Source organism: Trichoplusia ni, chromosome 13 (assembly GCF_003590095.1).
Source record: "Trichoplusia ni isolate ovarian cell line Hi5 chromosome 13, tn1, whole genome shotgun sequence".
NCBI lineage: Eukaryota > Metazoa > Arthropoda > Insecta > Lepidoptera > Noctuidae > Trichoplusia > Trichoplusia ni.
In genome coordinates, this window is record NC_039490.1 from 2,690,390 (window position 1) to 2,706,991 (window position 16,602).

The 16,602-nt window shown below is 37.2% G+C and overlaps 2 protein-coding genes across 2 annotated transcripts in view; one reads left to right on the forward strand and one right to left on the reverse strand.

Moving 5' to 3' along the window:
- Window positions 1–158: 158 nt before the first annotated feature.
- Window positions 159–3,804, reverse strand: LOC113500315. Its single transcript, XM_026881061.1, has 5 exons — window positions 3,615–3,804; window positions 3,455–3,535; window positions 1,273–1,441; window positions 769–862; window positions 159–576 (listed from the first exon to the last, which is right to left on the reverse strand). Exons 2-5 carry the CDS (start codon window positions 3,517–3,519, stop codon window positions 239–241), a joined length of 666 nt encoding a protein of 221 aa, XP_026736862.1. The 5' UTR covers window positions 3,520–3,535; window positions 3,615–3,804; the 3' UTR covers window positions 159–238.
- Window positions 3,805–4,252: 448 nt separating this feature from the next.
- LOC113499962 (WD repeat domain phosphoinositide-interacting protein 4-like) overlaps window positions 4,253–16,602 on the forward strand; it is a gene marked incomplete in the record, with an annotated part of 14,862 nt that continues 2,512 nt past the window's right edge. Inside the window, 7 exon segments of the mRNA XM_026880576.1 lie at window positions 4,253–4,478; window positions 5,156–5,230; window positions 11,499–11,676; window positions 13,070–13,244; window positions 13,418–13,629; window positions 14,012–14,172; window positions 16,573–16,602. Coding sequence (XP_026736377.1) covers window positions 4,424–4,478; window positions 5,156–5,230; window positions 11,499–11,676; window positions 13,070–13,244; window positions 13,418–13,629; window positions 14,012–14,172; window positions 16,573–16,602 — 886 coding nt within the window.

Sequence of the window (16,602 nt, forward strand, 5' to 3'; positions counted from 1 at the left end):
TCAAAAATCTGGGTGTCTTTGTGAATGTAACTTGAATGCATCGATTGAAACATCGCTGAAAGAACTGAAATTTGACCCCTGCATAGTTGCGTAAGGGCGAGACAGAAATGTCTCGCGACAGTAATATAGGACCACCATTTTCAAATAAAACAAAAAACTATCTTCCCTTATTATATTAATGATCTGTACATTAAACGGAAAAACGAATCACTACGAAACAAATATCCACGAGAATACTCTATATGCAAGTGTCGTCTGCCCGTCGCCTGGTGGACGGCATGGGTTCCTTATACCGCTGCATGGAACGCCAGCAGGCCTTTGCAGAAGCACTGTAAGTGTCCATATACTCCGACCGGCCAGGGTATGCCGTGAACCAAGTTTGGACGGCTTGGGGAGAAACTCCGGTGTGCACTGGCCCTGGGGGGTTGATCGTGGGTCGAACTGTGGGCGGCTTGTCCGTAAAGTTCGTTGGGTCCTTGTAACATCGCAGCATACCGAGACGATTGCTTTCCATCGGTATCGGAGCCGTGGATTGCGCCGCTGCTATTATTGCTCTGTAGTCCGCCGTTGGGAATGCTGAAGTAAGATTTATTTGGGTGATTTTGTTGTAAGTCAGATAAGGTGAGTCAGGAATTTAAAAAATAAGCAATGAATTTGGTAAAACCATATTCTAAAAACAAAGATCAATACATTGAAATATGGTTTTTGATTTTACGCATACCTAATGGCATACAGACGTACAAAATTGCAATTTCTATTTATACTCACATCTTTTCTTAAACGTAGCTTGATACATCGTAATCATTTTACTGTCGAGATCATCGCAAGGGTGATCCAGGATGTCATTTGTGACATCCACCATCTACAAAATGCATTGTTTTGTATCAATAAGTATTTAAGTTTATTTCATGGAGTGACTTACAGTGATTTCGATTTTGAATAGATAAAGTAGTAAAATAGATAGTGCAATTGGAGAGGCCTATATTCAGCAGTGGACGAATATGCACGCTGATGATGAATGGAGTAGAAAATTTGCTGTGTATATAAAATGAAATATCAGTAGAGACTTTTTCTTAACTTGGATCATCAAATATAATCTCAATGGAGGATACGTTGAAGAAACCTTATCAACTTTCATCCATTATCTTCTTTCTAATGCGAGATCCTGCTACAGGTAATGCGTTGCCTGTTTTCCACGTCACAACAAACCTGCTTTAAGGTTTTATACTTCAGGTGCCATTTGCCAACAGTTATTTAAGAGATCATTGTTACCTGTTTCCTAAGATGTTCATAGTCTTGGCAAAGCTTCTGTTCCTTCTCAAGTAGTTGTTTGTACTGTTCGACCCTCGGGGAATATGAGTGCGCGTCGCAGTGGCAGTACGGCGCTACCGGTGCCGGCCGTATGACCGGCGCCGTGTCCGGGCTCGGCGGCTCGCATGGTCTGGTAATGAGGGGAGCTAGTCACGCTAATATTAAAATACGAGAGGATGTGAGTGGGTTTGAATGTGTAAATGTATTTTTTTTTATCGGAATTTGCTGTACCGATTTTGATGTAGGTAATTTAGTAATAACGGAGCTGTCTGCGTTAGAGGGGGGAAATGTTTTTGCACCTATATCCGGCATCTGCGCATCAAATAGTCATCAATATTTATTATGACGAAGTTTGCAGAAAATTGGTGAGAAGAAAGAGAGGTATTCGATGAACAAAACTGATACCATGAGGAGGATGGACAAAACACGCTGAGGTAAAAACCATTGCGCATTTAAGACTGACTTCAGAAATCTGTAATGACTGGGTATGGCAAAATACTTTATCCGTATTTATAGCAAAGAGTCTTTGCCTTTTGGCACAACATTTAACTTTAGAATACTCAAATAATACGAAATGAAAATAAAACACACCAGCGGCCTGGTAACACCTCATACCGTGTGTGAACCACGTAATCGGCCTAATGCAGAAGGCCAGTGATAATAGAGTAATGACACCTAAAATTAATGTAATTGGCATGAATAAGTTTGCAAATAGACCCGTACAAATGACACGTGGAAAAGTGTCATTTGGGCCTAATATTGTAGCGTCTATTTTTTGTACTTTTTTAAGTTATCACGAAGCTATTTTGAAGCAGCTCTAGGTACCCACTACTGAGGCTAATCGATCTAAAGAACCGATAATCTTTTTATTAGTTTTATTTTCAACCAAAAACTTGTGCGAGTGTGTGTGATGTTTTAACGAAAAGTTCACAAAAATAACAAAGTAGGTTCATGTCGAAAGACAAAGAGAAAAGCTTAGAATCAGATTGATTTCACTTCAAAAAAGACAAGTGCAGTCATTTATATATGAAAAAACCCTTTTCTTAATAATATATCAATGAGTGCAGTGCCTTCAATAAAACGAAAATTCCGAACCTTTTGTAATTGTCTAATTTATCTAAATGCAAGTAATGCAACCGTGTAATGCGTCAATTGAAACGATATTGTTTCCATTTCAATATATCTTACCTAACTACATAATCATACCAGATTTGATGACAATATTGTCTTCCAATTACCCACAAACTCAATGTGGTTTGATTGCGGCGAAGGCCGCTAGGCAGGACAGACGAGGACACGTAATATTGTTTTAGTTTATTAGTATATAACTTAAATAAGGGTATGTATTGAATCATTTCATTCGCCTAGCCTTTTCCCAACTATGTTGGGGTCGGCTACCAGTCCAACCGGTTTCAGCTAAGTACCAGTGTTTTACAAGGAGCGACTGCCTATCTGACCTCCTCAACCCAGTTACCTGGGCAACACGATACTCCTTGGTTAGAATGGTTGTCAGACTTTTCAAGCTTCTGACTACCTTGTAACGACTGTTAAAGGTGTAGGAATAACAGCCGGGACCCACAATTTAACGTGCCTTCCGAAACACGGAGGAACTCGTCATGACAAAGATAGTCACCCATCTACGGACCAACCGCGTCAAGCATAGCTTAACCTGTGATCGATTCACTTATGCGGTCATAGCTTAGCCACAAGCTAGCGGGTATGTATTGAATAAACATGTTATTTATAACACGCATCTCATTAGGTAAATCTCTTAAGGAGCATTGGGATTCCGCTCTCAAAAATACCGATAAAGGGTAAAGAGGTGCGAATACCATCAAACTAATTATCCCAAATTCGTAGATTTTAGTTCGAGTCAAACCCGAACCTTTTGATTTAAATGTTCGAAATAATTTGCATGTTCAAGTGCCTACTGCAAGGCCCGCCAGGCCTTACGTAAGCCGATGTTAGAAAGACTTATGAGAATTTCTCATTATTTTAGCATATTTCAATTCGATTCCGAATAATCTGATAATCGACCGAGAAAAAAAAACTCCTACAATTTTAGATAGCACACTGAGTTTTTGCAACTTTGCTTATTTTATTCAAGCAGGCTCTTAAGATGTAAATTTAATTGTTTACATACTTTCCTATTACGGGTTTTGAAAACGGCCATTGATAATCATTTGTTGTTGTTGTCTTGAAATCCATTTTTCATGAGTGTTTTCTGAAAGTAACACATATTTTTTATTAATTTTAAAACTCATTTTCATTACGTCAAACATGCCACATCAAAGCTCACTTACCTCAAAGTATAACGTTAATATTTTTGAGATTTACAATAACTACTTTAGCTAATTGACACCCTACATAATTTAAAAGTGCTTTTGAGGCCAAAAATTTGATCTGTAAGAAAATTTCTTCAATGAGGGAAGATAAAAACATTTTTGAAGTTTTGCGCTTTTTTTCTTCTTTTGATCGCCATATCAAGTAGACAGTATTTAACAATTTTTGTGCAAAAGAAGTTACCATATTTTAATGAAATTAAAAATATTACAAAAAGAATTCAGGTTTTTAAGTGCCAACATTATACAAAGGCACATTTATTTAATTTGAAAAAAATTCAGCAATGGCTATAACAGCTTAATAAGAAATGTATAAAATAGCGTAAAATATATTAGTTCTGTCTAGGCAGATCTTGAAGTTATTCAATAAAAACATAACTTGAATAAATCCAACTATCTAAGAAAAAACATGGTTATAAAAAAGTTTGTAAATATGTGGTAAACATTTCTTATCTGAACGTGTTAGTATGTATTCCAATCAATTTAGTAATCTTATTCATTATAGTAATTTACAAAACTTCTTTTTAACATTGCATGTCTAAAAAATGTGGTATTCCTCACGTTGGCAACATTATTCCAAACTTCATTTTTTTTCAACTGTCAACATCGTTGTTTTCCTGTCATCCGTCATCAAATCAGCTGTGTATCACACACAGAGAACATGTAACATAATAAATGTGCGTATTAAAATTATTGGTGTGAAAATGTCCACTGAGACATCTGATAAAAAATCAACTCAATGTTTATGATAAATTCACGGTGGAAGAGACATGGCGCGCCGGAGGAGCAGCGGCATCACGAGCCTGGGGTTTAACCAGGATCAAGGTTTGTGTTACTTCCTAGTTCGTCAACCTGAGTTCTTTGTTCTGAGGTGGTGTTGGTATTATTCACGTTTGGGACGAGTTGAGAGTGTTAGAATGTGAGTTTTGCTGGAGTAGTGTCTGCGTGGTGTGGACTGAGTTGTGAGCAGAGCGCGGAACTGTACTCGCCACGCTTCTCGCGTAGCTCCGCTCTCCACGTGTTGTTTATATTTTTAGTTGCGCGCCCACGCGCAATTTCCATTCTTCGCGAGTTCGTTCGCTATTGTTTGGGCGTTGGTTTTGTTTGCCCTCGTACTTACGTATATACCTACTCGGAATCTAAAACGCAATTTTAATAATTTTCATACTCGCGCCTGGATCTTAGGCCTTGTATTGTTTTGATCAACAGCTGTTGTTTGTTTTGTGTATGGTTGTGGTACATGGTTGTTTATAATAGTAATGGCTGTTGAGTGTATCTTAATGTACAGTAACAAAAACATTATTGACTATGAATAAATTAGCATATAGTTCTGCATAATTCAAGTGTTTGTTGTTGTAAAAACAAATCTGTAATTATACTTGTCATTGCACAATAGCTTACTCATTGCAATTAATGTTATTCAGAAGTCTTATTAGATAAAATTCTTCTTTGTTGTTATTTCCTGAGTAATGTTAGTGATAAAGTGTTTTCTTACTTTATAGGCTGCTTCACGTGCTGCCTAAAAACCGGCTTGCGCGTCTACAATGTGGAACCACTTGTCGAGAAGGCGCACTACAGTAAGTAATACAGTTATTATACCAGCATTAAGATGGTCCAATTCTGGGCAAAGGGTTCTTGAATCTTCTCATACAAAGAAATAATCCTAAGGACTTCAATTTTAATTCTTTATTGCATACCATAATGTAACATAGGTGATCAATTAAGTTTACAACTCAGCTATGGTCCCTGTCAGGCACAGCAAAAGCAGGAGAGACCTTAACATTACAATTCTGAATCCTGTACTTTCTTTATATGGAACATGGACCAAGTCTTACACTTAACATAGTGTTAACATAATTATTTTATCTCTTAAGACATAGTTCTCCATAACATACTATTGATAATGGTCCTAATGCTTACATGATAATTGTCTAACACATATGTAAAAAAATCTTATATTGCCATCATACATATTACATTGTTGCATACATATCACATGTTAACAGTATTGAGTATTACTATAGAATTTATCTTATATTTTATTTATCATTGAAGCTTACCACTACACTTAAAAGTAATGAAATACTAGTTGTGAAAGAGATGCTGCTCTATGACATGTATAGGTCCGTCACTCTTACACAACAGTAATTAGATTATATCAGGGTGCTGTGGTGGAAACCCAGATTCCATGAGGGTTTAACACAGCAATTTAGGTATAGCTTAGAAATTATAATAGAATGAATATACTCATTCAGATTTATATCTATTGCCCGTAATTATGATATGTTTTTTTATTCATTAAACCACCGTGACTGAGTTATTACAAACACCACATAATATAAAAACAAATAGGTACACAAAACAGAACATTCATTTAAAACAATACGAAATTAACATTTTCAAATCGCGCGATTGTATGTATCGCACACACATGATTTATTTATGTCTGTTGACTTGTGACTTTAATTTATTAACTAGTTCCACTAGCTGTTGTTCGCGGATACCTCCTGCACATCGGCAAAAACATTATCCTCCTTTACGAAGTCGGATAAAAGTTGCCTATGTGTAATCCAAGGTGTCATCTTAACTTTGGTGCTAGCTTTCATATAAGTTTCGTCGAAAACAGACCAGCCGTTTAAACGTAAAGAGGTGACAAACGTTCCACATACTCACGTGAATGCTTTAGCTCGTGGCAGTCGAGCACAAATTAATCGATCACAGGTTATGCTACGAGTGCCTTCGTGTTTCGGAAGGCACTTTGAATTTAACTTCCCGGTAGTTACTTGCACATCATTTGACAGTCGTTACGTCCGTAGTTAGAATTTTAACCTCTAATGAGTCTGAAAACTAGTCTAACTGTCCATTGTGTTGCCCAGGGAACTGGGTGCAGTGTTCTTGATTAATAACACAGTAACATTACCGTAAATTATAAAGTAACCAACATTTCGGGTATTAACGCAATACGTTTTTGCTTATTCTTAGTTACAACTGTACATTACATGTAATAAAAATTTTCGAAGGTAAATGGAATGGTGTCTGTTAAAAATCTTTAAAATATTATGCAGCCTTTCTTGCGTGATATACTCTCAACGAACATCCTCTAAAAAGGCTAGAGATTTACAAAATCTCTAATAAAAATGACTGACATCCACGGTGTTTTTACCGACCATTAGAACATTTAGAACAGCAGTACTCTGCATATGTGTAACAGCTGTGTGTTCCTCTTGCCAAATAATTAACCTATACATCAGTCATAGCTGCCTTCTACGCTAAAGAGAGAAAAAAAACTTCGAAATCGAAATTTTAAAATTCACAGTCCTATTATAATAGTTACTAGGCTTGCCATTGCAAAAATCATAATCTTATAAATACTTTTTTTTTGTAATTCAACATCCATATTAACTGTCATAATCCGCATGCAATGATATCTGCGATACTCATCATTACACGCCAAAAAATCAATAACAGCATATAAGCGGCTATGGAAATTAGCGTGACTCAGCGTAAGGATGAATTATAGCTATATGTTTACTGCATAAAGGAATCAGGTTCTACTGTCTAAGCGAATACGAATAGTTAGCAAAGTATGAGCAAAAATTACATTTTACCGTTAAAAAGCAACTTTTTTTTTATTTCATACGTAAGGTGAAATTTGAAAGCATTTTTTCTTAATTTATCTATGTTGCGTATCGTGATTATACAGTAGTATAATACGTCCAAATGATGACGAAAATTGAAACTAATTTTATACTAGGTCTACAAGTCATTCAATCAATAATTGCGGGACCTAAGAGCCAGCATCTTAACATTACTTTTCATTATTACATTGAGGCAGATAATGTGTTAAAAACAGCAGTAATGAATCATAAAGTTAAGGTCGTGAAATGAGAACGTCTAAAGTCTGATCTAAAAAGTTTAATCCATAAACGTAACTTTTTCTAGCTATTACGATTTAACTTTTCTACGTGTCAATGTCTCCGTCGACCATTCGAACTCAGAACTACGTAGTACGAGTGAATGAACTACTATATTTAGAACGTTCTGGCAATCTTTGATTGAAATCTTATATCTGAACACAGTCCAAAAGTTTACGAATGATTTATCGGTTTCAAATGACAATGCGCTTTATGAGTTGTAAAATTATTGTACTATGAATATTGTTGCAATACCAATGAGAAGTACTCAGCCAGATAAAATAAAAAATGACAGCCATTTTTTCTTTGCGTTGGTTTTTTTGTTTTTGGTAAATTTGGGACTTACTTTCAATTTTAAGTAAGTTGCTACTCACTTGCAGTAAAATGAAAAACAAAAGAATACGCAACCCAGTTTTCGAGAATTAACAAAATATTCTTACAAAACATATACCTATTGAAAGTTGGCTCCTGCAACGATTGCATTAAGACCCTAGTATTAAAAGATAAACGTATAGTTTCACATCTGTTCTACTCTATTAAACTTGATAACTAATTTATGTACCGTTCGATTTATTAAAATGAAAGTACGAAACTGGGATATCAACACAAAGGCTTACAACAAATCTTTGAGATGAGTCACTAAGTAAACCGGTTGTGTGCGTTACACGTCTGAACCTGAACTTATGCATTTCTTTGCAATAAACAAAGAATTTAACATGTATGAAAACGTCAACTAAGATTAAAAACGCGTTTCACTCCCACAACAAGAGCACTTGAAAAACTTTGACTGCACTAACGCCGAAGTGACAGAGCGTGACGTGTCGCGGCTTCGATCCCCGTGTGGGACAAGCATTTGTGTGATCCTCGAATGCTTGTCCTGGTTCTCAGTGTCTTTGCATGTGAATGTTTGGAAAACTCCCCGCGGGCCGCGACACGATTATGTAATTCCTTAACGTGGGAGTCGTTATTTTCGTCAGGGAGTCGTTCGAAAACAATAAAAAAAGGTTTGACTGGTGGACTAATGTGTACTGTCCGTTGTAATTTGACCTTCAAAAAGTGCTACTTATACAAATGACTTTGGATTTTGTTTTAAAAAGTAATTTCACATTCAGATCACGACATACCTACGTCAATGTCAGGGATAACATCCAATCACAATGAACCTTATAAATAAGGCTTTTCCAATGTTAAAAGGTTGAACTGCGTCTGTACTGAGAGTTCTTTAAGGTGAACTTTTGCCTTTGTGGAAACGAGAAAGCACGACACACAATGTGTGGTGGAATCTCTCTTTCACGAATACTCTAGTTTTAAGCCCTTTTAGTAAATGTTTTGAAGTATGTAGTTTCGCCGTAGAATGAACTTCAATTACTTTATTGTTGCCTTTCTAACACCTTTACGAGATGTCAATGGAATTGCGCATCGATTACTTGTTGAACTTTGTGCAAATCGATTTACAAATCGAATTCAATGTGTTGAGTAGTTTAGTAACCTTTGTGGAATAGAATCCCGCTGCCAATTGAACTTGGCACGTCTGAAAACTATAAAATCCACTTCATATTAGTATAATTTAGTTGATTTAAGTCTCGTTCTAAAATGTTATAATTATCATCCAAACTTTTGTTTTTTTTTTTTTTGGTAAACGGAACCGACTTGAATTTGTTTATTGTTTAAGTTATTAGTATAAATTTCGTGACTGATGTCATAATCATGGCCAAAAGGTTCATATGCTTCTACATTACCTGTCCAATTTTGCTTTGTGAGCCTTTTCAGTTACAAAAAAACATGCAAATGTCTGAAGAGTCCAAAACTCAATACATAGTTTCATTCATAACATCAAAAACACCTATAGCTAAATAGAACATAAAGCCACTATAAACATATCAAGTACTCGTTCCTCAAGAACATATAGACAAATGCCAAATAGTATTTGAATTTACCTAAATCTACACTTCCCGGTAGAATTGTGACGATAAAATATTAATGAGACGGGCCGCCATCCATATTAATACGGTTGCAAACTTTTGTTAAGAATCGCATGAGTAACGTACTACGCATTATAATTCCGTTGTAGTACATAAACCGAATTTTAAGGTCACGGTTTGTTGTAGGCAGGAACTGAATACAGAAAAATGTATGTTCGTTTTAGTCAGGTAGTATCACGCATTGTGTTCTATGCTATGTTTTATTTACTACAGAACTTTGTTGGAATATTTGATTATTTTATCAAAAAACATTCAATAATACTATAATCATAGAATTGTCAAACTATAAACCAGTTTTTAGTTGTTTAGTTAAACAAATCAATTAGCTAACGAGTAAAGCGCTCTTTTGTTTTTCTGCAATAGGAATAGGAACGTCATTATAACACCAATCCCTACAGATCTTTAATATGGTAATTAGCGACAGTTTAAAAAAAACCTTTTACGTGAAAACGCAGCGTCTATCATCTATCGTCTATCTTCCTTAATATTAACTTTAATGTAGTTCTGCACGTCATCCTATCCATGCTATGGATATATATTATGGCTTCTATACCGTCCCTGTGCTCTGACACAGTTTTGATAAGAATTGTACCCAAACACTAAAACAATTGGACAAAAATGACGATAGATGTCGCTGTAAAATATAGTAAGATTGGGCCCAGGATTACTGCGAGACCGCAAATGAAACAAAAACAGTATTTCTATAAAATATCATAGTACAGGCACTGATAATTCGTTTCATTTTAAATTGTGTTTTGTTTTTTTTTTTGTAATTTAAGGACAGGCATTACATCTCCAACGCTTCTGGTATCGGATGTGTTCCGGCAAATGATATCGCGGTGAGAAACGACCGTGAGAACTATAACAATAACACTGATAACAGTAAACAACATGTTTGCTACAGTAAATTCGTGACAATAATACGTGATTATAGTTTCCAACTGTTATTCGAGATTATTGGTGACGCAGAAGTATCAAACAAAACAACGCTATTTCATTTAAATGACGCGTTAAACTATCTTCGACAGATATTAATGTCTATTTTACCTTTATAATAAACTAGCTTTTCGCCCGCGTCGAGGTCGGTCATATCGCGTTTCCAAGAGGACACGTCCAGGATAAAAACTATCCTATGTTCTTTCTCAAGGTCAACTCTATCTCTGTACCAAATTTCATTAAAATCAGTTCAGTGGTTTAGACGTGACAGCGTAACAGACAGATAGACAGACAGACAGAGTTACTTTCGCATTTATAATATTAGTAGGGATTTATAACCAGTTTCATTTTGAACTAAGAACTTCATGGTCTCAAAATCCAATCAATATTACTACTGATTATAATTATACTAGAACAATGTGGGGCAACGTTTGTTGTGACCTTTTGCTAAGTGGGTATGCAGCAGTCGTTTTCAGATGACCTGTTATGTTAGACGTCACGCATGAATCATTCGTTTTAAACAGAATGTTAAGTGCGATAAGGTATTTGAGAGGTCTTAACGACTGGGAATGAGCATTATCTGGGATTCTTGTAGTGTAATCATTTACGGTCTTAATGATGAGACAAGAATGAGATGGCCGTGTTGTCTGACTTATGTGCTTCACCAGCAAGAGAAAAAGATCTAATAATTTCAGCAAATTAATTAACTTAATGAAAAAAGCAAAATTGACAAATAAAGCGTACACTTTTGTCCCTCTTACAAAAAAAAAATCCAATCATTTTTTTTCAACGGGTTTACTATTTGTTCCTAAAGCAGAACTATTGTCCCATAACCACTAAAGGCTTCCTTTTGGATGTCATAGTACAGGCTAAGTCGCCCTTAGGATGTTTTCCTTAACCTGGTCTAATGGAACGAGAATAACTGAGCGATGGTTGGAATCTAGGTTCCTCTAGATTTTTCCTTCACCAGTTCAATCTAGACAGGTTATTGAAGTGTAAATTTGTGCTTCCAGGCAAAGAGGAGCTCGGCGAGGTGTCACTATGCGAGATGGTGTTCCGCACCAACTGGCTGCTGGTGGTGAAGGCGCGCCGCCCCTGCAGCCTGATGCTCCTCGACGACCAGCAGCGCGCCTTCCGGGCTGAAGTGCAGTTCAAGTCGCCGATCAGAGCACTTCGGGCAAGGAAGGATAAGTAAGTGAACCTTTTTGTAGATTTAATTTGTGCCATATTAGCCGCAGAACCGCGGACCGTTGGGGAAAATGAGATCTCGAGTGGAAACCGCATCTCGGTAAACGTAGTCTAGGAAGTAGAGTGATGATATGCGCAGGATGGCTGGCAGGAGCTCGCTAGCGGCGAGCAGCCGAAGATAGATCTCGATGGCGTGCAATTGTGTAGGTCCAGCAGTGGACGAATATGGGCTGATGATGATCAATCTGTGCCATATCTTCAAGGCGCAATTTGTAGAAAGATACTACGCTCCTATCACTCCTCTAACGTTGAAGATATTGGAGGGGGGGGGGGCATATTTTTGGGGCAGTAGTTGTGACTGTCGCTGATAAGGGTCAATGTTGTTTTTTAATATTTAAAGTGTGCATGGAAAGAAATTTGCAATGGATCTGATGGATTAATATTTAGGTACCTATGGATTCGTTTTATTTTAAACGTACTTAACACACTTCTTTGTTCCGAAGCGGGATAAGCAAAAAAAAATCAAATTGATGAAACAAAATCTTATCTTCTATCACCATTCAATTAATTTTGTCTTTTTTATTTGCTGTGACGTCAGTCCAACTAAGTATCTAATACATATATTATTACAAAGAAACGACGCACTATATGAAATGCACTGCAAACGTGACCAACAGCTGTGCTAGACATTAATAAACGTAATAATGTATCGACTTTAAAACGATAAGATAAGGGCAACCTTCACCGAATAACCCAGTAATGTATGATCGATCCTATTGTATCTTTGTAATAAATATCCCATTAGGTAAATGTTCTGATTCAAGTATTGGAACGATAGCAAACATAACGGAAATGAAAATGCATATAAACGATAATATTGTAAGTACGTAATAGTAAAACTTATATTTTGATCCGGTTTTTTGGTGGTCGAACACTGAATTGTCAAGTTTTGGTTGACGTTGAGAATAATTCAACTCAAATGCGATCCTCATTGTTCATTTTTGGGAAAGTTGAGCATAGCAATCCTCTAATTACTCTAGTAGCTTGACTATTAGAATGCTAAGACAAAAGTCGTAAATTCGAATCCCGGTTATTCTTTCGCATATTGAAAATGACCAGATTAATAACTGTTTAGTAAACAAAGAAAGAATGAAACACCTTCACCCTGATAAGAGTGAGTTAAACTACGGTAAAAACCTATTGCCTAACTTATGTAGATAATTATTTTTCAACTAGCTTTTACGGTTCATGAATATACAGTCCAGTGATAGACACCGAAACCTTCATAGGATTTACCTTTTCGGAACAAAAACAAACCATAAAACTGGAACCCCAATTACCTAACTACCCTAAAAAACGATCCAGTTACCACATACCATCATGTTTCCTCTACCAGGGTAGCAGTAGTCCTGTCGTCCAGCATCCAAGTGCTCTCGCTTCCGTCGCTGTCCCGCGTGGCGCTGGTCCGCACGCGGCTGGGCGCGCGGCCGCTGTGCGCGCTCGCGAGCGAGCCCTCCGCGCCGCACCTGCTGGCCGCACCCGCGCATCGCAAGGGATCGTTGCAGCTACTTGTATGTATGCTAGTGCTTATAGTCTTGCATAAAAACATATTTCACCGTCAAAAAAATGATCATCTTTCCTCGTCGAAAAAAATATATTCCTTCGTCAGTATATACTTAAAAAGTCATCCTCTTTCTTAATAAAACCTACTTCGCGTATTTAATATTCGTCTACCATCTCCCAGGACGTGACCCGCGCAGTGAAAGGCGCCCACTCGTCGTCCCCAGCGGTGATGGGTTGCCACCAGACTGAGCTAGTCTGCCTCAGTCTATCAGCTAACGGCGCCCGCCTGGCGACCGCGTCTGAACGAGGCACCATCATCCGCGTGTGGGACACGGCGACTAAACACATGCTGCATGAATTGAGACGCGGATCGGACTATGCTGATGTTTATTGGTGAGTTCATTTTCTTTTTATTTTATAAAAAACATAGTGGGAAAATTTCGAGCAAGCAATTTCTGCGGGTTTTCATCAGAGGTTCTACTGACCGCTTTTGAGCAAAAGTGCTCATCGTTTTAACTTCATAAGTGAATCGATCACAGGTTAAGCTACGCTTGACGCGGTTGATCCGTAGATGGGATCTTTGTTATAACGAGTTCATCCGTGTTTCGGAAGGCACGGATTACGTTTTTATCCTTTGGTTATGGACTTTAGTAAAGGTTGGGCATATCTGAGTGCTTTCCAATGTAATTGGATGTTCAATAAGTGCTACTTATTAGCCTAATTTGACTGAATGAGATCTATTATATGGTTAATTATTGTTGTATATGGTTATCAGTATAAAGTTCAACGGCTCTGGTTCGCTGGTGTGCTGCGTGTCGGACAAGGGCACGCTGCACGTGTGGGCGGCGCGCGGCAGCTGGGCGCACCTCGCCGCCGCGCACGCGCACCCCGACACGCGCGCGCTCTGCGCCTTCACCGACGACAACACGGCTGTTGGTGAGTGACACACACACACACCACTCGCACACACACACACACACACCACTCAAACACACACACATACATACTCATACATACACACAAACACGACAAGGACTTTAGTAATAAGGAAAGCCACATCACGTCTCACTGTAGATGGGACTAATGAGAACGATCTGCATTGGAATATGGTGAACCGAATCGCCTACAATTATTTGAAGTTTCAGACTCATGACAAATCGTGGCAATCTTATGGCAGAGGGCTCAGCGTGTGGTAGCTTTACAGTTTACGCGATCTTCGCAGATGCTTCACTGCATGTGTGATTCAAAGCGAAAATCTTGTACTATGTGTTTGTGCCTTGTGTTGTGTTGTTTCGATAGCTTTATTCTTAAAGGAAAGCCTGAATATGGAATAACATTACTTTCTCCAAAAACTGTATTTCATTAGAAAGTCGGATATTGATACTGTGCGTGGAAGTACTAGTTACGTCCTGAAGAGAATTAACGGTAGCTAAAAGGAGGTAGACAAAAAACAAACATCGACGTCCATGAGGTCCGATCAAACCATGAGGGTTTAACACTACACTGGGTTTAACCTTCTCACCGCTCACGTATCTCAAAAGACGACCAGCACTTACCTACACCCATATCGAGTTCCGAATTATACTAAAATATTCAAGTCTTTTCCCCAATATTGAAACAACACACTACATAAAACTCTTTATTTATTTACAACGTAAAATGTTTTCGCTTTTAATCACACATGCAACGAAGTATCTGCGAAGGTCGTGTCACTCATCGTATGACTAGTAAAAGTGTATCACGTAAATACATAATAATCGCGTGACATGCTTTATGTTTTTATATTTATGTGCTAACTTGACACATCGTTTTCACTGCTTTAGTTACATACATGTATCTAGATATGTATAAGGAGTTCTGAACACTACATACCTAAATATATTTGTGCAGGAAATATTGAATAGATGTATCAAACCGCAGACCATCATTGTCAGCAAAATGTAGACCGCATTTTGTACTCATCATTTTTGTTTGTATTGACCTAAATTGTTTTTCCTTATGGTGTATAAAGAGTATTCTTTCTTTCTATCTATATGAATATAGGGTTATGAATGCTTAACTCTCTTGATTTACACTATGACACGGGATTGATGATAAGCTTAAAAATATCGGCACAATTTACACTTGCATAATGATGTACAACATATTTTGCATGATCATCACGTAAAACGTTATTAGGCGTAAGTATTTCACATAAATACTACTAACTCTATATTATAAAACAGTATTATTATATTAAAAAAATCGAATAATTTATGCATACTGTATTGCGTTTGAAAATTGTTTGCCAAGAGGGGTAATAACTATGACACACGACACGACTAAGACAAATGTTCATTAGACTTGTGTTCCAAAAAGATTTTTGACTATAAATTCCATTTAAAAATAACTAAGCCAGCATAAAACTTGAAAGGCGATTTTTCCGATGTGCCTTACATATGTTTCAGTTATATGAACGTGATGTCTTTATTATTAAATATTAGTTGCTATCTCATTTTCTTTGGATGTTTTGATAATAGATCTCGGCCTCTCATAACTGTAACTGCTGAATATAGTCTTATGAACCAGCCGAAATATGGGCTGAGAGTAACTGTTATATTCTATTAATAACTAGCCTTTGCCCACAACTTCGTCCGCGTGGTTAGAAAATATAAGTTATGATTTATACTTACCCACATGATTTATACCTGTCCACATTTTCCATTGTATCTTCGCTCCTATTAGTCGCAGCGTGATGGTTTATAGCCTAATACCTTCCTCGATTAATGGTCTAATCAATACAAGAAGAATTTTTCAATTTGAACTAGTAGTTCCTGAGATTAGCGCGTCCAAACAAACAAACAAACTCTTCAGCTTTATATATTAGTATAGGTAAAAACCTCTTTAATATATACCTATTTCTGAGCAATTATATAAAACTTCACGGTTTATTCACGCGTATTTATCGGGAGTGCCCGAATAGTTTCGGACCCAACCGGAGTCCTTAATCATGAGCTGGCTCGGCGGGGTCGCAAGTTGAAAGTCGAACATCGCGGGTCAAGCAATCCCGATACATACGCGTGAGTAAACCTTTGCATCGTTTAATAATGAATCAGTCTCACGATAGTTACTATAAAAATCAAACCTCATTGTTTCTTGATTAAAATGTCCCACTGCTTCGCGAAGGCTTCTCAGTTTTCTTTTTTTTTCAAATTTCTACCTTTTCTATAAGAACAAATCCAGATCAACGAATCACCTCAGCTTAGTTTTGTCTCCACTTTATAAGGAGACCATTCTGTGTTACTTTAAGCCCTATTTTTATGGGCCAATTCAATAAATTTATGTTATAATTTGCAGTGATATGTGAAGACGGCACTTTCCACAAGT

What these genes read in the sequence shown, in the direction of transcription:
- LOC113500315 (XM_026881061.1), bottom strand. Translation starts at nt 3,519, where the DNA reads ATGGATTTCAAGACAACAACAACAAATGATTATCAATGGCCGTTTTCA. An exon ending in TCAAAACCCGTAATAGGAAA is followed by an intron (nt 1,442 to 3,454) that starts GTATGTAAACAA and finishes CCTCATTACCAG; the next exon opens with ACCATGCGAGCCGCCGAGCC. An exon ending in AGCTACGTTTAAGAAAAGAT is followed by an intron (nt 577 to 768) that starts GTGAGTATAAAT and finishes ATCTTACTTCAG; the next exon opens with CATTCCCAACGGCGGACTAC.